This window comes from Vipera berus, assembly GCF_964194415.1.
Source record: "Vipera berus genome assembly, chromosome: 2".
NCBI classification, from domain to species: Eukaryota; Metazoa; Chordata; class Lepidosauria; order Squamata; family Viperidae; genus Vipera; species Vipera berus.
Window position 1 is genome coordinate 157,394,402 of NC_138203.1, and position 21,612 is coordinate 157,416,013.

General features: G+C 40.1%; 1 protein-coding gene across 2 annotated transcripts; it reads left to right on the plus strand.

Moving 5' to 3' along the window:
* Positions 1-2,543: 2,543 nt before the first annotated feature.
* KCNJ2 (potassium inwardly rectifying channel subfamily J member 2) lies at positions 2,544-11,063 on the plus strand. Of its 2 annotated transcripts, none has more exons than XM_081320025.1 (2): positions 2,544-2,654; positions 7,782-11,063. In XM_081320025.1, exon 2 carries the CDS (start codon positions 7,990-7,992, stop codon positions 9,265-9,267), a length of 1,278 nt encoding a protein of 425 aa, XP_081176151.1. In that variant the 5' UTR covers positions 2,544-2,654; positions 7,782-7,989; the 3' UTR covers positions 9,268-11,063. The 2 variants fall into 2 exon arrangements, with proteins under 2 accessions (XP_081176151.1, XP_081176152.1); XM_081320026.1 differs by lacking the exon at positions 2,544-2,654 and adding an exon at positions 3,597-3,766.
* Positions 11,064-21,612: the final 10,549 nt, after the last annotated feature.

Sequence of the window (21,612 nt, forward strand, 5' to 3'; positions counted from 1 at the left end):
TTTAATCGTTTTTAATTTTTGTATCTTGTTTTTTTAATATGTATTGCCCTGTTCACCGCCCTGAGTCCTTCGGGAGAAGGGCGGTATACAAATAAAATTAATAATAATAATAATAATAATAATAGGTGTTATACAAAAAAAAATTTTTTTTACAAGAAGCACACACAGGAATTTTGAATTCTTTTCAATAATGCCTTTCATTGGCCTGCTTATCTGCAGATGATTTTTAGGGGCTCTAATTACAAAATAGCAATTTGAACTGCTCATATATAGATGCTTTTTTTTCCTTGCTCCCTTCTCTTAAGGCCAAACAGGCCTAACCTCAGCAACTGGCTGGCTGATTAAAATTAAACAACCGTTTCATTTTTTTCCATTTCCCAAGCAATGTCCTCCTTGCTTCAACCACCTCTCCTCTCTACCTACATTACTTCCCTTCATCTCCGACTTTCCCCACAGACTACGAAAGTTCCAGCTACGCTCCGTTCTCCAGGAATCAAAATGATCCCATCAGACCCGGCATTTCGAGGGAGCTTCAGCGGGCCGGCAATAAATTCCGCAGGGAAGAGGAGGAGGGTTAAAGCCGCTCCCCTGCTGCCTCCTGATTGGTCCTTGAGGCAGAGGGGCGGGATGAATAGGCCAATAGACACCATAATCAGAGGTGAGGGCTCGCCGTCTCGGAGTTGAGTGATTTGAGAACTTTATGGGGCAGTTTCCCCCCCCCCCGCTTGAGAGATTATTTTAGAGTAGACGTTCACTGATTAAGTTGGCGGGGAGGTGTGTTTTCGAACAGCAGCCACCGGTCTGAAGGCAGACGCGTGTGACTTTATACTGTACAGTGTACACAAACACTGATTCAAGTGGCGGAGAGTTGTGATTTCATACAGCGAAGGCTGATTTGAGTGGCGGAGAGTTGTGATTTCATACAGAGAACGCTTTTTTTTAAGTGGCGGAGAATTTTAACTGGCGAACGACTCCCTTTAGTCCCAGATAACTTTTGATGAGAACGATTATATTTGTACGCTAACTCGGGCACGGAGAATATGCCGTCGCTAAAAGTCGACACTTTCAGCACGTAATGGTGGCACGTAATGAGTCGTAATCAACTGAAATGACCCCATTCATAATTGGACGGCGGTAAAAAGAGCGTACATAATTTTCTTGCCTACAAGCTGCAAAAAGCAAAGCCGGCTCGCGTATTTTGAAAGTCGAAATCTGCTAAATCTACTATATCTTTGAACTCCCACAACACCATTTCATCTTCGCTTCTTCCAACTTTCTCTGCTCCGTTTTCAGCTTCGGTTTTTATTGCTTCCCTCAAGATCCTTTTTTTGGCCAATCACCTTTTCACACCTTCTCAATCCCCCTCCTTTAGAAGGCTTAACCTGCCCCCCAACCATTTTCCCTAAGCTCTCTTCCTAATTGGATTCGTTCCTTTATTCCGGTTCACCACCTCATCTTGCCATCCCATGCTGAATACTAAGCCTTTTTTTTATTAGCAAATTCAATTTCAACAGGATGCTATTTTTCCCCCTACCATTACATTACTCGACGGCAGTTTGCACCTGCTATATATTATTGTGGAAGCTTCTTTTACGAGTCTAGGCACAAACTCCTCGCAGGGTCAACCTGTGGATCCCCGGCAGGCCTCTTTTTCACGCCCGGCCCTTCACACAACTCTTCTTCCCACCCCATCCGCCTCATCGCAATCTCTCAATCCTCTCCTCCGTTCTTCGGTGTACAATTGGTGACCCCCCTCCGTCCAGTTTCGTTGGGTGGAGCCCCTGGCCGTCCACGGAGGACGGTGGCTGAATAAATAAACCGAGCCTACGTTGGGTTTCCCCCCCCTCCTTCTGCCTACTCCACACAAAATCCCCTCCCCTCCTCCTCCTCCTCTATTTCTTCTCTTGATGCTGGTCCTCCGACTCCCGCCCCGTCAGAGCCACCTTTCCTTCCCGCAAATGGCGGGACCTGAGCGAATAAGCAGCACGCGGACAGGCTTCCCTCCCCCTCCCCTCGCCTCACGTTCCCCGACATCTGCTTCGCAAAAGCCGTCCCAGGGTAGCAATTGCAGGATTTCCAGCCTCAGAAATACTGGGGACGAGGCGGAGCCTGGTTCCCGAGGTGTTAAGGCACCCGTTTTATTTTCCCCTTTTCCGCACCGCAACCCGGCGGCGTAGATAAACCGCAGCCTCGTTCCGTATACTTGGCGGTCGGCGCAACCCCCCCCCCCTTTGCGTTCTTGGAGAGTTGCGGCGGGTTCCCGCGAAGACTTCGGCGCGACTGAAGGAAGCGGAGAGCTGCCCAGAGCCAATGGCACCTTTTCCCCCTTTTAACCACCGTCGTTCTCCCCCCGCCCTTCCCGCTCCATCCCTCTCGCTTCCCTCGGCGAGACTCCCTCGGCGGAGTCGCTGCAAGTCAAGCCTCAGGCTCCGCAAGCCAGCCCCGCGATTCTCATTGGTTTCAAGAGGTCCGGAGGGTGGAGACACATGAGCCGGTATTAAAAATCACATGGGTCCTTCGTGCAGTAGCTTATTCAGTTGTTTCATTTGCCAGGGTTGCTGCAGCCTAGGAAGCGGACCTTCGGCATGCTTGTCTGGATCTTACGCTCTCGTTCATAATAGTCATTCATTGCGTAGCTTGTCACTCATCCGCAGGTAAGGAAGATATTCTTTTCTGCAAAACACCCTCATCCTTTTCCTAAAGCAGAAAGAAATAGAACCTCGAAAGCCGGGGCAAATACTTTGGGACTATTGATAGTCGTTGCAGAATTCCAACCCGACGACAGTATTTGTGAGGGTCGGGGAGGGGGAAAACAAAAACCAACAACAAGAGTTTGTGACTGATTAGAAGCAGGGCAAGTTTTTCACTGGCGCCTCTTCCCTTTTGAGCGGCTGCTTGAATTGCTCCTCGGGATAATTGGGAAAATAGTCCCAGGTAGTTTCGTTCATAATCGGGGTGATTTGTGCTCTTAGGTTTCACTGCACGAAGCCGACTTTGCGGTGCTGCTCTGCATAGAAGTTAGCAAAGAAAGCTGCTTAGTTATTAGGGGCTGTCTTATTTTTGCTATTTTCTTTTCTTTCTTTTTTTTGCCCGTGGTTACAAAAAAAAAAAAAACTGCTGTGACTCAGGAAAAGGTCATAGCATCTAAGCCCTTAGGTTTGCCCAGTTCTCTCTATCTTTCACAACAACCTAAAAATCACATGTTGACTGTTCTTGTTCAGCATGCACCGAAAGCCTTGAGTGAGTTTTTCCCTTTTTTTGAGAGGGAGATTGAGAGGGAGGGGGAGAAAGAAAGAGATATTATTATAGGTGCCAAGAACTGGAAGCAAAAAAAAAAAAAACCAGCTGATGAGAGTTTTACAGCTTGGGAGAGATTGCATCTTGTTAACTTGATTCATTAGGATTCTTTTTCCCCATTTAGATGAAATAATTTTTGTTATGCTATATAGCCTGTTACAGATTTTGTCAGCTGAAAATAGTTCTATTCTTGGAAGGTTTAGTTGGCATCAGCTTCAAGCAGCTTGTAACTACAGTGAGCAATTCAAACCTCTTCTTATCTATCCTGTATTTCTGTTTTCCCCATTGTGCTGGGTCAACCTCTCTCTGGGCATATGTTTATATAGCTGCCTGCATGTGCTATATACCAGATTCAGTCCTTTTCATATATTTTCATCTACAAAAGTGGCTTATTGGTGATGCTGTTGTTTGTAAATACTTCGTCATCCTCTGGAAATACCTTCTCATCTTCTGCAAGCAAGCTGGCAAGGTGTGTGGCCATCTTATCTCTTGCCAACATTGCTGGCATTTTTGTTTTTAAAATGCTTTGATTATGTCATTAGGAGAAAAAAAAAACATAGAGTGGAGATGGGATGAAGAGGCAGTGAGTACTGGGAGACTCCAAAGAGTCTGGCAGACTTAGAAGAAGAAAAAGAGGGTTGATTTGAACTCTCCTTCACAGCCATTCTGTTTACTCAAGGCACAGGCAAGGAGCAGTTAGCTTCACTTAGCAACATGTGTGCCTTGAACAGCCTCAGTAGAGGTGAATGCTGGCAACTGGGAACTGCTATATGCTCATTAACTGTTTCTCCTTCCACTTCCCTCCCCCCCAGTCCTTTTAGCAACTAAAACCTCTCATCAGCCTCTCTCTGTGTTTTTTTGCTCCAAAGCTGCTTCTGTATAGTTGATTTAGATTCAGAACCCTTCAGCTGTACCCCTTTTTCTTGATGCTCCCCAGCTGTCAACACCTACTTCCAAAGTCTGGAAGTGGGGGGGGGGGTTGGTTAAACAAAAAAATTGCTTTCCTTTTTTAAAGCTGTGTAGAAGGGCTTAAGAAAAGGCACCGAGCTGATCCACGAGGCTAGTCCCAGACATTTTTTTTTATTCTCGGGATGTGAAAGAACCATCTCTCTGGTGTAGTTCTGCAGCATGTAGACTCACAATTCAGTTGATGTTTTCTCCAGGTGGAGTGTGGGATGTGTGGTGGGGGGGGGCAGGACAAAAGAGAGACAGGTGGGCTTGAGGGACACACGAGCTTTCAGTGTTCTCAAGATTTCTGATGACATGTGTCTTGGTAAATATTTGCAGCTATATGAGGAAAATGCACTGTCAGGCATGATGCTCGATACCTATTTTGGCTAACAGGGCTAATGTGGCTACATGGCTGAAAGGGGTATGCATGTGTGATAGAAGAGAGAGGGGAAGAAATGTGTCTGCACTAAGAAATGACTATTCTGTTATAAAGCACTTTGCAGAGTATTTTCCATCAAATTTTATACCCATTTTATGCATTTGGAAGAGGATTGCTACATATGACATTGAAGGAGTTCGCTTGTATATATGTGGTGTATCTGCAAAAATGTATCTTCTAAATATTTCCAGAGCCTGATTCTGCTTGGATTGGTATTAGAAGACAAATTCCTAATATGCTGCTCTCCTTATCTGGAGATTGAATGTAATTGTTAACCTCTGACCCCGTGCCTTTTTCTTGCTTCTTAAAGGAATGTAAATTGTTGAAAGAGGATAACCAAGACTGTAATAAACTGTGATGTGCCAAGCCTTTATTTTCCAAAATTCTAGATGAGGTCTCAGAGCATTATAGAGAGTTATAGTCCAGGTTTTTTTTTCTTTAAGGGTCACTTTATCTGACCTCTGTGGAGGCTTTGCTTCCAAATATATAATGCTCACAATGATTTGAATTTGGATTTGATCAAATGCCCATAGATCAATTTGGCTTTGTAAAATCTTATATAGACAGCCTGTGTCCCATGCAATTTTTTCCCCTTCAAATCCAAGGATTCTTCTGTCCTACTCTGTCTCTATTTTACAAACTGAAAACTAATGTGCATTTGAGAAACCGTGGGTTATTGGAAGTTGTCAGAAGATAACGAAGGAAAAAGCTTGCAGATGTCACATTTCAAGAAGTTACTAATCAAAAACCAAGGATAGAGTTCTGCTATCCCTCTGCTTTATATTTTCCTCATTCAGCTATTTAGAAAGAAATATTTCTAAAGTACATAATATATGCAGGTGGAATCCAGAAAATTAAACAAAAGTTTGTATAACGTACAAATCATAGATTAATATCTAAGAAAATTCCCTTCCCCTGTTAAGGTTCTAGATTACTAAAAAGTATGGGATAAACATTGTTACTCTGTGTAATTTATTTGATAGCCTGCCTTTCCTCAGGAGCTCAAAACAGCTGACTTGAAGATCTCCTTTCATTTCATCTCCAGAGCAACTCTTTGGAATAGATTGGGCTGAGAGAAAGTCACTGGCTCAAGGTCATCCTATAAAGGTTCACAACGAACTTAGACTAGACCTTGGGTCTTCCCAGTTGTAGTACAACACTTTAACCACTATTCCATGTTGGAAAAGCTTTGATATTTCACTTTTAAATCAGTGATTTTTTTTCTTCATTTAAGTCTCTCTCTGTGGAATTCCACAGTGTTCCTTTCTCAGGTACCGCATTACAAAGGTGCCTTCTGTATAATTATAGACAGAGGGCTCTGAATAAGAGGCTGCAATAAAGAATAAAAACAATAAATTGATGCAGCACTACTAATGCATTGTCACCTGCTGCATTTTTCAATCTCTGGACTTTTATGGAAAGTGTGAAGTGGATGTATTTCACTAAGGAAGAAAACTGAACATTTGTTGTCGTTTCAGTATTTAGAAAGCTGTAGTCCCATGCACTGGAAATACTCTACTTCTGAGTAAGCCTATGTAGGAGTCCTGATATGCCCAGTGGGTATTTACCTCTGAATAACTATGCTTAAAATTATGAGTTTTATGTTTGCAACATGTGATGTCAAGAACACCCATCCACTATTTCATTGAAAACAATGAAATTTACTTTTGAATATAATGTATTCAATACAGGTAGTCCTACAGTTGTAACTCATGATAGTTGTAAAACAGATTGTGACCAGACTTGCTTACTAAGCATACTTAACCTACTAAGCATACTTACTGTATGCTTATTAAATATATATAGTATATGAAAGTATGCGTACTGTTCAGCTAGTTACTGATGATTTGTCAATCATTTTGGGAAAAACAGCTCCTTTGCTCTTCAGGTTCAAGAATGCACACTTGTTTTGTAGAATTCTGTTTTGGTTGAAGGATATTTTAATTAACAGCCTTGCTTGGGAAGAATTAAAGGCATACATCATCAAAGAAGAAGCAGGTTTTTTTTAAAAAAAATACACAGGCAATGTGATGCAGATTAGCTGCTAATTGCTTAGTTATATCTTGTGGCTTGGATTAGAATAGGGATCCCAATCAGAGTCCTTAATTGTTGTATGTCACTAATAAGGTAAAATCAGGGCTATTCTTTACCTTGCTCATTAAATGCTTTGCATCTCTTAATCCCAATTTCTCTCTCTCCCCTCCCCCCATCTATCCATCTATCTTTGCATGAACAGCAAAGAATACATACTTAATTCAGTTATACTCATTGGCTTAAAAATGCAAGCAATTAAAAGATATAACCTTCCCTTCATAAAGTTACTCTTGGGTCTTGTTCAGGTTTCCATTAACTTTTTACTGCACTTCCAATACATGTTGTAGTTTTCACTCCATTAAAATGGCTACCATGAAACTGCTCTCACAATCGAAACAGAACTTCATGAAAATAACAAAAATAATATTCAATTATTGCTTTCTAATACTTTTTAAGGAAAAAAACCTTTTAAAAGGAAACATAACCTGTTTAAAATGCATCAAAATAAAGAGTTTTCTATTCCAAAATCTCAACTTTGTGTGAAAGCAGAAAACTTGGCAAGGGATATGGGGTTACAGTGTAAGATTTGGTCTTTAAGAAAGAATTCCCTTTGATATGACTTGAAAGGTTTCTAGCAGTCTTAAGCCAGATCTGACAAGCTGAACGTCCAGTGCCAAAATGCTATCAGAATAATCCCACTGCTGAATGATTTCAAAAGGCTTGCTGTCTTGTTTTGCAAACAGGAATTAGATGACATCTCTAACACTTTCTCAGACATATATAATTTTAGAATAATACCATTATGGTACTTTAAAAATATATATAAAAATTTGATCTGTGTATGTTTCAAAGATGTAGATACTATACTCAAGATATTTGATGATGATTTTCTTTTTTTCAGGAGAGTTTGATTCTGCAACTATGCTAAGTTACCAATGAATAAATTATGTGCTCCTTGACTAAACAAAAATGAGCATGCCAGGAAAAAAAAAAGGAGGGGGAGAAAAAGAGGAAGAGCTGTTTCTAGCATTTGCTGATTCTTTTTCCCCTCTTATTACAGGTCATGTCTCTTCCTGGTAGATGATTAGTTCTGAATATCAGAAGGTTCTCCTTGGCATAGTCAAGGGTTGACGGAGGCTTCAGCTTTTCCTTCATTTTTTTTCATCTGAGTGTGTTCACAAGAACATTCAAAACTGTTTCTCCAAAGAGTTCTGCAGAAACTCAGACTGTTTTCTAAAGCAGAAGCACCCGAGTCCACATCGGAAGCGATGGGCAGCGTGCGAACCAACCGCTACAGCATCGTTTCCTCGGAAGAGGATGGTATGAAGCTAGCAACTATGGCAGTGGCCAACGGCTTTGGGAATGGGAAGAGCAAAGTGCACACCAGGCAACAATGCAGGAGCCGGTTTGTCAAGAAGGATGGCCACTGCAACGTCCAGTTCATTAATGTGGGTGAAAAAGGTCAACGATACCTAGCAGACATCTTTACCACTTGTGTCGACATCCGCTGGAGATGGATGCTGCTTATCTTTTGTCTGGCTTTCATCCTCTCCTGGCTCTTCTTTGGTTGTGTATTTTGGTTGATTGCCTTATTGCACGGGGACCTAGAGGAAGTGGAGAAACCTTGTGTGTCTGAGGTGCGCAGCTTTACTGCAGCCTTTCTGTTCTCCATTGAAACGCAGACCACAATCGGCTATGGCTTCAGGTGTGTCACAGATGAGTGCCCTATTGCAGTCTTCATGGTGGTTTTCCAATCAATAGTTGGCTGCATCATTGATGCCTTCATCATTGGGGCTGTCATGGCTAAGATGGCAAAACCCAAAAAGAGAAATGAAACTCTCATCTTCAGTGACAATGCAGTCGTCGCCATGAGAGATGGAAAACTGTGCTTGATGTGGCGGGTTGGTAACCTGCGCAAAAGCCACTTGGTGGAGGCGCACGTGAGAGCTCAGCTCCTCAAATCTCGAATCACCACTGAAGGAGAGTACATCCCTCTAGATCAAATAGACATCAATGTTGGGTTTGACAGCGGGATAGATCGTATATTTTTGGTCTCGCCCATTACAATTGTCCATGAAATAGATGAAGAGAGCCCTTTATATGACTTAAGCAAGCAAGATATGGACAATGCAGATTTTGAAATCGTAGTGATATTAGAAGGCATGGTGGAAGCCACAGCTATGACTACTCAGTGCCGTAGCTCATATCTATCAAATGAAATCCTGTGGGGCCATCGCTACGAGCCGGTCCTGTTTGAAGAAAAGAACTATTACAAAGTGGATTACTCGAGGTTCCACAAAACATACGAAGTGCCGAACACCCCCCTTTGCAGTGCCAGAGACTTAGCTGAGAAAAAATATATCCTCTCGAATGCAAATTCATTTTGCTATGAGAATGAAGTTGCCCTTGCGGGTAAAGAGGAAGAGGACAGTGACAATGGGGTGCCTGAGAGCACAAGTACGGATACTCATCCAGAGATGGACCATCTTAGCCAAGCAGGTGTGCCCCTAGAACCAAGACCTTTAAGGCGAGAATCTGAAATATGACTGGGGTGGGGGAGAATACTTTCTGCAATGTTTAAAATGTATCTCGCCGTAACGGGCACGCTGCATTGAGAAGTGGCTGCAAACAGGTTTTCAGCTGATGGTACTGTGGGACAGAGATGGGCAAGCAGCCCTAAGGAGTCAACCTGAGCTGGTTTTCAAGCGCTGTCTTCAGAGTAGGTACAGCAAAGTGTGAACTTGGAACCTGAAGCACTATGTCTATTGATTGCTAGAAGGCACATATGTTGTAGAATAAATTATGTATATATTTTTTTACAAAACTTGAACTTGCAGGCAAGCTTTGGTTGAGCTCTATTGTTTTGTTATCCATTGTTTTTCCTCCCCAAATGCTTGTCCCTTGGGAACAAGAACATTTTTAATGGCATAACAAAGGCAAGCGTTTGCCTTGTTTGTTTGTTTTTCTCTTAAAAATTGCTGCTAACTACTTGAACACAAACTGTAATGATATATATATATATATATATCTATATCCTTTCAAACAAAGAAAAAAGAGGAGACCCCCGCCCCAGTCTTGAATTTGTTTATTTTAAAGCTCTGTCCATCAATCAAGTGACTGACGAACTGGGAAATCTGTCTGTTGAGGCCAGTAGCTAGAATCAATTTCTCTCCGGACTATCCAGTTACAGGAAAATTCTTATGTAACACAAGGTCATGTAGTAGCCTATAGCAAGTTATTTTTTTAAAAAAAAATAGTGCTTGGAAATGGCATGAGATTCATTTTACCCAATATATGTCTTGATTTCCAAACTACCTAAGTGAATACCAAAGAAAAAAGATGCACACTTTTGCACAGTGGACTTCTTATTTAAATAGAACAGGCTGCTTTCAGACTCTTTTTTTCCTCCCCTTCAAGTCCTTCACATGTGTATTTTTTTTACTGCACCTTATTCCAAAAGTCAAGTTTAGAGTACAATTAACAAGTCTTTTTCCCCCCTCTCCATTACCCTGCTTCAGAGAAATACCACCACCAAGAGTTGCTTGATTGTGACAGGTAACAAATCTAGCTATAGGTAGTATATAGAGAAGCTTCTGATTTTTTTTAAAGAAAAAGTTGAGTCAAAGGAAGCAAACACCTGTTCTTTCTTGTTTGTTAAACATCAGAAAACTGTGGCATAAAATTGCATGTTAAGCCATGCATACATTCCAAAGTAAGGTCTAGGATGTAAGCCTATAATAGCAGACTGGCATTTAGAGGAAATGAACCCTTACATGTAACTAAAGGTAGGGTTATGCTCGGCCTAAGTTACATTTGTTAGAGATTGGCAAAGCATTCGTTCATCTAGGTTAGCTTAAGTACTGGGAGCACACAGTTGCCACAGGGTCTCAAGAGAGAGAAGAAATGGACATGGAATAATCTGATGCAAGGTTCGCCGTGCAGTGGTTTTGTGTGTTTTTTGGCATAACTTCTCCTTACCAGAATAGGAGATCAGAGAATGACACTCTGCTGTTATTTTCTACGCAAGAGAACATACATTTGAAGTGAACAATACTGTAAAAGATTTCCCTCATTTGAGGTTTAATGACTGATACGTCTTAGGGTGATCAGTGGGTGCAAGTAGCTTTACCAAAGCCTTTGAACCATGACTTTCATAGTATTTTTGGGTCAAGAATGCTGTAACACTTATCTGTGCCTCTAAGATCAAGTGTACCTATTTATCTGCCCCCCCTAGAGTCCTCTCAAAAGGTCGAGAAGAAGGGTATCATGAAGGGATCACGCTCCAGATTCTTTTACAGTGTTGAATCTCACTGTATGCCATTAAAAATAGCTTGTTCTGGGTCTAGTAAGGTAAGGTAAAGGTAAAGGTTCCCCCGCACATGCGTGCTAGTCGTTTCCGACTCTAGGGGCCGGTGCTCATCTCCGTTTCAAAGCCGAAGAGCCAGCGCTTGTCCGAGGACGTCTCCGTGGTCATGTGGCCGGCATGACTAGACGCCGAAGGCGCACGGAACGCTGTTACCTTCCCACCGTAGTGGTCCCTATTTTTCTACTTGCATTTTTACGTGCTTTCGAACTGCTAGGTTGGCAGAAGCTGGGACGAGTAACAGGCGCTCACTCTGTTACGCGGCACTCGGGATTTGACCCGCCAAACTGCCGACCACCTGATCGACAAGCTCTATCAACTAAAACACACTCCAGTGAGGTTTGTGTGTCCCGATTGCTCTGTCTGGATACAGTGGCATTTTCCCAAAGCGGATGGAATTTAAGCAGAGTAGATGGATTTGAAGCTTGAGAAATTGTTAACTATAGACAATTTTGTTTGGTTTTTGCTTTTCCTCTTTATCCAAATATTGTTTCTATACCATACACTGAGGCTAACTCTAAGAAAACAGCAACGCTTAATGGAGAGAGTTAAATCTGCATGGCAACCTGACTGTAGCCTAGTCAGGGAAATAAATGAAAAGCAATTGAAGGTGATTTGTGCTGCTATTGTGATATATTTTTGCAAAGGAAAAATAAAGTGCAAACCAAAGAGTATTTAGTAATACGTTAAACAAAGTGAGGAGGAAGCTACTCCAAAATGCACAAAGTTCCCATTTGCAGGACTTGAGGCATTAAGTGGAAAGGTGGGTTGACAAAGTGTGGAATATATTTTTAAAACAAACACACTCAGAAAGGGATTTTTCTAAAAACCATAATGTTCTTTTCCATCACAGAGTTGAGATTTCCAAGATGCAGGGTTTTATGTTTTCAAATTTTTAAAAACAAAAAATGTACATTTTTATAAAGTTTATCAAGTATTTTTCATATTTAAAGCCAAATGTAAATAGAAGTCCATTTTAAAGAAAAAAAGAAAAAATGACAGGTGATAAGGTCAAGTTGGCATCATTTAGAACCTACGATGCTGCTGGTTAGCATGGTTTTTAGCAAATATTTGCAAGCCTTATGGGGTTTCTAATGCAATGAGTTTTTTGTTATTTATTTAGGCATGGATGTTTAACTTTGTTGTGTTTTTTTCCCCTTGCTTTTGGCATTTTTTCATGTCAGATTGCTGGAGACTTGATGAGAGTGAATAATCAGTTGCACTCTTTCTTGGATTATATTTTTTCTTCAAGTAACCCTTTGTCTTTCCTTCTGTGTGTGTGTGTGTGTGTGTGTGTGTGTGTAAGGGAGGGGGAGGGGAATTGCTCCAAAGAAAGTTCTTACATCATGGTACCTAATGGCCCTAACATGTCTCTATAATTATTTTTAAAATAAACCAAACAAAAGCATGCCTGAGGAGATGTAGTCTGGGTCCCATGATCCTTCTGAAGATACACAAATGAGTTATTTTTATAATAAGGGTAATTATGCCTAATCATAAAGGGCAGTTGTTCAAAGAGTGGAGATATTATGGACTTGTGATGCAATCACTGACCACTTACACTGATGGGAAATTTCCTACTGATTTTGCTAGAATGTGAATTGCTCACTCAAGTCGCCAAGCTGCAAACATGAGGTCAGGGACAAACAGTAATTTTCCTATTCCCTGAAAAAGAAAGCCAAAATTACTTGAATGGGGGCCCTTCATATACGGATCTGTTTTACGCAAGCCATGCTTGAAAGAGAGAGAGAGAGAGGATGAGTAGCTGTTGCTACTCATCTGTAGTCCGGTGTGCAAGATGAAATAAATAAATAAATAAATCAGTAAGCTTACTCTGTGTATTTTGGTTGGGGTTAAGACATAGTTAAATCACCATTGCTCTTCAATGTCTTGCACATGCTTTTGGCAAAGACAAAGGGTTCTGAAGTGGATATTTTTGTCCTCTTACTTCCTTTTTTGTATGTGTGGGGGAATTACAAGGTAAAACTGAGAAGTACTGTAACGTCTTTTGAAAAAAAAAAGTTGGCTGCTGTTAACTGTTTTCAAGTAGCAGAGGGCTGCATGGTTGCCATCCCATGGGCAACCTGAGAGGACTCCTTTTTTTCTTCTTCTCATAAAAGGATTTCTGTCCTGCAGCCGTTTGTAAGGTGAACAAAACTATAGGCATTTGACAATCCTTCTCCCTTATGATTTCCTTATTTGCAGCCTTTTGTATCAAAGTCTTCCTAATGTACTGCACAATTCATGGACTGTACAGATTTTTATATATATATATTATGTCTTATTTTATTATTTCTAAATAAAGAAATGAATATTCTTGCACTTTTTATATCTTACTGTTTGTTTGTTTGTTTTTAAAAAACAACCCTACGAGTTATTACCGAGATTAATGGCACAGTTGCTTATACAACTGTAGTTCTTTTAGGGATAGCTGACCTTGCTTTTTGAATTTGCTGGGCATTCATGTCCTGTGCCATTTTTGGCTCTTTATAACAACTGAAAAATAAAATACATTCAGTAGATTAATGCTGTTTGCTTCTCGATCCTTGACTCAACAACATTTCAAGAAGTTGGGTCAGGACTGTATTTCCTTAACAGCTTTTTACTAGTGTAGAGTCCCTTACAATTGCAGTTTCTAGTAGGCAAAAAAGTCCTTATTCTTCATTATCTATTATAGATTTTATAAAATGCAAGCCCTTCTGGTGGTTTCGCTATCCCTTGCCTCTCCCAGGCCAGGCAACATTTCAGAGATTAAACCTTTCATATTGCTAAGGCTTCATTGATAAATATTTTATGTCTTCTCTTTATTTATTCTGGACAGCTGAAGTCTTGGTTTTGCATGAGATAGAAGAAGATAGAAGCTTGCAGTGACTAATACGGCATTAAAAATAATGTTTATCATGCATTATATTTCAGTCTGATGATATTCCAGCTGAACTAAAGCGAAAAGTGATAGCCTAAAGCTAGGGCCCTAATCTTTAGCTTTAGGTTGTCACTCATGGACATGATCAGGAAAAATTGCTGTATCTGCTAGAGCAGGGGTATCAAACTGGCGGTCTGCGGGCTGGATGCATCACACGCAGGCCATGCCCACCACGGCTCCACAAAGTAAAAAAACTATACATCATGATATGTCACATGACTTGATCGAGTTTGATACCCATGTGCTAAAGCAGACATGTCAAACTCACAATGTTACACGATGTCGTGCGATGTATTGTGACTTTTCCCCCATTGCCAGCAATGGGGTGGACGCGGTTTCGGCATGACGCATCTGGCCCACAGGCCGGCAGTTTGACATGCCTGTGCTGAAGGATGCTTTTGTAAAGACCATCCTTCCCAGATGCTGTTGCCCTGCCCCCTGGGGGGTGGCAATTTATTGCAGTTGTTTACATTTATTTCTGAAAAAAGCCATTGGAATCCATTGGGCAATCAGAGGTAGTTATTAGATTTATATCCTATCTTTTCCTCTAGGAGGGTGATGGTAATCCTATGAGATACATGTCACAAGTGACCACCATGTCATTTTTTGTATGGGGTATGTTCTCACCTGGCCTCTGGACCCTCTGGGAGTTATGTGGGATGGCCTGTTCTAACATGGCCTCTAGCTCCTCTGAAAGGCATGTGAGAGCAGGGCGTGCTTTTTGATCTGTTCCCCAGCACCACCCTTGATGCTGGTGTACATCATAAGTTAAAAGCTTAGAAGCAAATGCTTACTTATTAGATTTTTATCTTGCCTTTATTACTTTATAAATAACTGAAAGCAGCAAACATTCATAATACTACTTCCTCCTCTTTTTTCCCCACAACAACAAACTTGTAAGGTGGGTTGGGATAAGAGAGAGTGACTGGCCCAAAGTCGGGTGGCTAAGGCAGGAATGGAACTCACAGTCTCTTGGTCTCCTGGTTTCTAGGCCAGCATCTTAACTACTACACCAAATGGTGTAATTTTTATTTGATTTTTTTTTAAAAAAATTCTTGTTGATTAACTGGATTTGGAGGGGAAATAATTCTGTTTTAATTGTCTCCAATACTACATTTTTACCCTGAATTTTTAAATTTGGGTCTTTCACACAAACCACTGAGATATTATTTCACAGTAAATGCATGAAATAAATGTGACTGAATTATATGTGCAATATGATTCAAAGAAAAAAGCAGCAATATTTGCCCAGGATTTAAAGCAAAGATACATGTCAGGAAAGTTAAGAAAACTTTCAGTCCAGCTGTGCCGAGTATGAGTGCCCCACCCTGACAGTACTGCTGTTATCAGTGCCACCATCTTGCCAGCTTAAAAAAAAAGGAGATAAGACTGCATGTGTGTGCTCCTTATTTCCATGATGCTTCAATCAGGCAAGTTTTACTGCCTGGCGTACAACTTATCATCTCTTCCTTGCCTTGCAAGAGCTTCACTAATGGTAAAGAAAGTTTTCTGAGATCACAGAGTCCTTGACATACTTCTGGTCCTTCAATTACTTCCTTAATCAGCAAGGATATTGAGCTTAACAGTTTAAAACTATTTGCTAAATATCAAAGCAACAAGCACGTGGAAAACAGCCTCTCCTTGCCATTTTGCAAATCACAAATTATAGTTTGAGATATTATTGTTTTTTGTTTCCATGATTTGGTTTTTGACACATATGACAACTATGCTCTTAGAAATAGCTGAGATTTTATACTTCTTAGCCTACAAAAATGTAGAATTAAATAACGATACAACCTTATAGGGGTTAAAAATGACATTTGACTTTTTTTAATAAATTATGTTGTAACTGGTTGTGAACTGCCCTGTATACTTGTTCATTATAAATTAATCTGGGGTTTAAAGCCTATAAAATAATATAACCTTTAGTTTCTGGGTGATAGCATGATAACTACATATTTCTACAGGTTGATATTTTTGAGATGTTTGAAGAGTTTGCCTTTCTTTGCCTGGTATTTCTAGAAATTGTGACTTAATATCTCCGAATGGTAAAGTGGCCATACACTATCCTTATCACAACTGAATATGCTGAGTTTAGTTTAGTTTAATTAAAATTTGTAGTCATAGCAAAGTAAAGCAAAGTAAAAAAAATATATCCCACAATTATCCAATTAAAGTCTATTCTTGCCTGAGCTAAACACCCTTGTGGAACAATAAGGTCCAAAAGCTTCTAATTGTCACAGATTGGGTAAAGGGTTGGGCTAGAATCTAGAAACCTCCTGATCATGGTAATTTAGTTGGTAGCACTAGATTGCCATAGGAGAGTGTCTGGGCAGTTCGTAATTTAGAGGGAAGATTAAATCTGCCCCCTCCAAAGAACATGCTGACATCTTCATTTTCAATGAGCAATGCTTAAAGGAAAATAAGAAATAGCATTGAAAAAACATTTTTACCTTATCTACCCCCCCCCCCAACTTTTCTTTCAAGATTCCCCACCTCTTTTGTCCATTATTTCTTTCATGGAGAAGGAAGGAAGAAGAATCTGGAAGTGATTTTAATTGTCAGTGGACATCTGCTAATGTGGGTCCACAGAAACATTCCTTAGACTCATTCTTCCACTCTCTTTCTGATCCTTCTTTTCATCTCTGCTAAGATCAGATGCACCTCCTGTAATATGCCAGATGACATAGTGATGTTGGTTGTGCTTTTACATTTAAAAGTTTGCCTCACCCTAAATCCCTTCATGGTGAGGGGAAGTGCCTTGGAAACTCTAGGGGTTGGGAAAGCACAAACAATGAATGGCCGTCATGAATCTGCAAGAGTAAGATTGGAAGTTATGTCTTGTATAGAAGTTTAAGAGAAGCATGATGTTGGGCCACAAAGTCTCAATATGTTTAACCTACATAATCTTACTCATATATAAGTAATAATAAGCTGCTTATTACTTTTGGAAGCCAACTGACAATCAATACCATATAATACAATTGTTATATGGGCATGCTATAACTGCTCTTGCTGTTGCATTCTGGGGCAGCTGCAGCTTCTGAGTATTTTTCAAGGGCAAAGTCCTATAGAATGCCTTGCAGAAATCCATTCACCAAGTGATCAAAATATAAGTGACTGTTCAAAGGTTCTCCTTGTAAACTGGTGCACAAGATGAATTTGTGCAAAGGTCTTTCTGATCGTTGCTGCCACCTGCTCCTCAAGCAGGAACTGTGAGTCCAGAAGATTCTCAGGTTGCACATCATTTACAAAGAGCAAAGTGGGACACTGTTCAGAATCAAAGATGGAACAACTCTGAACTTGCGTGCTCCTAAATATCCAAAGCAACTTGGTCTTGAGAGTGGAGCCTGAGTCTGTTTCTCCACATTTAAGCCCTCATAGCCTCCAGATCCTGGGACAATACCTTAATAGTATCACTTAGTTGGCCTGGGTTGAAATAGATTGATATGGTATGATACGACACAATATAATATATAATGTAATGTAATATATAATGATATACATGCTTGTTCCTTTTTATTTTGATGATGTATTTACTCTTTTAAAAAGCTTATCTTTTATAAATTACCTTAAACTTTCACTTTTAATATAGGTTCACTATACCAAAACAAGTAATCTATTAGCCATCCCTGTTCAGTATTAAGTAGCTGTTTTTTAAAAGTGTGCACAAAATTTACCATTCCACGTTGCAGCATTTTATACTGTAACTTACTATGTTTACTCAGTAGCATAATAATCTATATTTTGTTTTTCCAATGGTAATTTGGCAGACTTTGCTTAACACAGTTCTCGATGTTAATATAATAATAATACAGTAATTCTTAAATTATTCTTGTTTTTGTTGTTGTTGTTAGTTGCGAAGTTGTGTCCGACTCATCGTGACCCCATGGACAACATTCCTCCAGGCCTTCCTATCCTCTACCACCTTCTGGAGACCATTTAGGCTCATGCCTACAGCTTCAGGGACTCCATCCAGCCACCTCATTCTCTGTGATCCTATTCTTCTCTTGCCCTCAATCTTTCCCAGCATTGTTTCCTGTTGGTACTGTCCATGGGATTTTCATGGCAAAGATACTGGAGTGGGTTGCCATTTCCTTCTCTAGTGGATCATGTTTTGTCAGAACTCTCTGCTATGACCTGTCCATCTTGGGTGACCCTGCATGGCATAGCTCATAGCTTCATTGAATTACGCAAGCCCCTTCGCCACGACAAGGCAGTAATCCATGAAGGGGAAATTATTCTTAGGAATCTGATTTTAATATTTGTTGGAAGTGTATTTATAAGGAGTAACTAAGGAGTTTCTCCAGAACTCTGGATGATCTCATTCCAAAATACTTGATCAGACAAGAGATAATGGCTGTCTTTGAAAGAAATGTTTCTCTCTTTATACATTGGCAGCATATAAATAATTTTACATAAAAATTATTTCCAAGTTACATCTAATATATTTAAAAGGATATACATATGTATGATAATCAGTCTTGCTTGATTGTATCTAATGTTTTGAATTTTTAGAGGTTTAAGTAATAAATCAATCTTGCCTAAATTTTTACAGGGCATGTATGAGTTTTAGTTTCTCTTTTCTTTTCTAAAGGTCCTGGATATAACTTGTGAATTGCAAAGAACCTAAATTATCATTGAAGTCAACGTGGGCAGTTCCAACAAAAATCATCACAATAATCATAATAAAGCACAAATATAATACAATGAAGAAGTAAACTGAATAAACCTTGGTGGAGCAGAGGGCTAATGCCTCCTTAAGTAACACCAGCTGCCTGCAATTAGTGCAGGTTCGCATAGAGCCTTGGTGGAGCAGTGGGCTAATGCCTCCTTAAGTAACACCAGCTGCCTGCAATTAGTGCAGGTTCGCATCCCACCAGGCTCAAGGTTGACTCAGCCTTCCATCCTTCCGAGGTAGGTAAAATGAGGACCCAGATTGTTGGGGGCAATTAAGCTGACTTTGTAATAATGCCGCTTGGGGTGTGTGTGAAAGCCCTAATAAGCAGGCAGATACATAGAATGAAGGCTACTGCTAAGTTTGTAAGCCGCCCTGAGTCTTCAGAGAAGGGCGGGATATAAGTGGAATTTAAAAAAACAACAACGTGCGGTATTACTGTGTTTATATTCCTGGCTTTTTAAACTACTGCATTGGCTATTTCACTTCAGTGCTCTTTACAATGGTATGGCATCAGCATTAATGAAGCTCAAGAAATCAGTCAGTCTGCTCTCTTTCTAATATTTGCCCTCATAATGAGCTTCTTTGCAAGTGATCTTGCATGTAGAGATGATCAAAGGAAAATTTGCACAAAATAATAATCTTAATTGCAATACTATCTGAGTGCCCATCAGTTGGAAGAATGAGATTACACCAAAATAAAGCTGGAGGCTAAATCTATGAAGAACAGCTAAAGTAACTAGGTATAACAGTCTTCCAGTTGTTGAAAGGCTGCTCCATAGCACCTAAGGTTTGGACAAGAAGCAATGGATGGACCTTATCAGAGGGAGATCCAACCTGGAAATAAGAAGGAGTTTCCTGACAGTAAAACTATTAAGCAATGGAACAGCTTGCTCCATCACTGGAGGTTATCAAGAAAAGATTGGGCAGCCATTTGTCTAGGAGAGTATAAGGACTGCTGCTTTGAGCAGGGGGTTGGATTAGAAAATCTTCAAGGTTCCTTTCAGCCCTATGGTTCTATGGCATGTATCTCTCTCTCCCTGTGTGTAATTTATAGTCCAAGGAGTTGATATTTTCTGTTTTACTTTTTCTTCATTATTTTGACTCCTTCTGATGTTGCTGAAATAGTCCACAGTATAAAAGGCTTAGAAAAGATGGTGAATCGTGCAGAACTGTGCCCTAGACAGTTCAGAGCAAAGACAAGTGTAAAAGCCACTCTTAATACAACCATAGTGTTGATGTCAAGGGAGCCTGCCTCCGCTTTAAATTCCCTACCATTTTTTCATGTAGCATATGCTGTTCAGTGAACATATGGAGAAATGTGATTGCTCTTGCCTTGAAAAACTCTGTTATCAGACAAACCTCTGAAATGCAGTCTACACTCACAGAGTGGTGTGCATTCATATAGCACGCAAGTGATTCAGGATTCTGCTTTTTGTCAATCTATATTCACTTGAAAAGAGCTTACTATGTATAATTTGTTTACTCAAAGGCATCTTTCATGTCTTTTACTTGAATTTATGGATGCTGAAACCAGAACAAGCATGATGCTAATTTCTTCCTTCCCCTTTGTGTATTTATATGTGAAAAGAGTTGAACATCATACAATTTGTTTCTTGATTGACTTGGAATTTATTGAGAAAAATGCAAGATTTTGTTCATAGCAAGATATGCTTTGAGATGGTTTTGGCTGCTGATGCTCATAATGTTAAAAAATTGTCTTTGTCTGGAATACAAGATTTTGTTGAATTTGTACAGGTAGTCCTCAACTTATGACCACAATTGAGCACAAAATTTATATTGCTGTGAGACAGTTGTTAAGTGAATGTTTCCCCATTTTATGATCTTTCATGCTGCAGTTTTAAGTGAATCACTGCAATTGTTAAGTTAGTAACATGGTTGTTAAGTGGATCCAACTTCCCTGCTGACTTTGCTGGTTAGAAGGTCACAAAAGGTGATCACATGACCCTGGGACCATGCAGCTGTTATTAATATAAGTTAGTTGCAAGTGTCTAAATTTTGATCATATGACCACGAGGGATGCTGCAATGGTCATAAGTGCAAAAACCAGTCATAAGTCACTTTTTTCAGTGCCATTGTAACTTTCAATGGTCACTGAATAGACTGTTGTAAGTCAAGGACTAACTCTGCCCATTTTGATATGTAAGCCAACGTACAGTCTTCTGTGCTTTATATGGTAGTTCTCAAAAATGTGGTCTTTACTTTTGAGAATTCTGATAAATATGCCTTATGTTGCCCTTGAACATTTGCATTCTTTACCATCTGTCTTCTCGGCAGTATTTCTTGGCTGAGAGAAAATGAAGGATGTAATCTTAGGATGGGGGCTGCTATCTTAAGGCTTCTGCTGGCACCAGGTGCTGCCCAAAAACTTCAATACTATAATCAGTACTGAGGGAAAACATATCACTATGACATTGTCAAAGACTTTTTTTTTACATTTTTAATTTCTGAATTACATTATCAATACAGCAAGAATACGCTAAGTGATGCACATATGCAAATGAGAAGCCTTCCTGATGCCACTAAATCCAGAATCCTCCATCATTGGCCATGCTGACTGATGCATCTTGGAATTGTAATTTGGCAACATCTGGAAAGGCACACAGTCTGAACCCGCCAATAGGGGTATAATGTTCAGGCTTAGTGTTTGTAATCTAAGAAGTTGCCTTACATAAAGCCAGAGGACTTGTCAGCATTGTTTGCACTGACTTGAAACTTTTGGCTTTCCAGGACTTTAGTGAAGAGACTTTTTTAGTTGCCAGCACTGAATCTGGGAAGTTCTAGGATGTGAGCTCAGGATTTTTCATGTGAAAAACAGATACATATTCATAATGCTCTCTGCCCATCCTACTTCCTACACATTCTTTCTTTCTTTCTTTCTTTCTTTCTTTCTTTCTTTCTTTCTT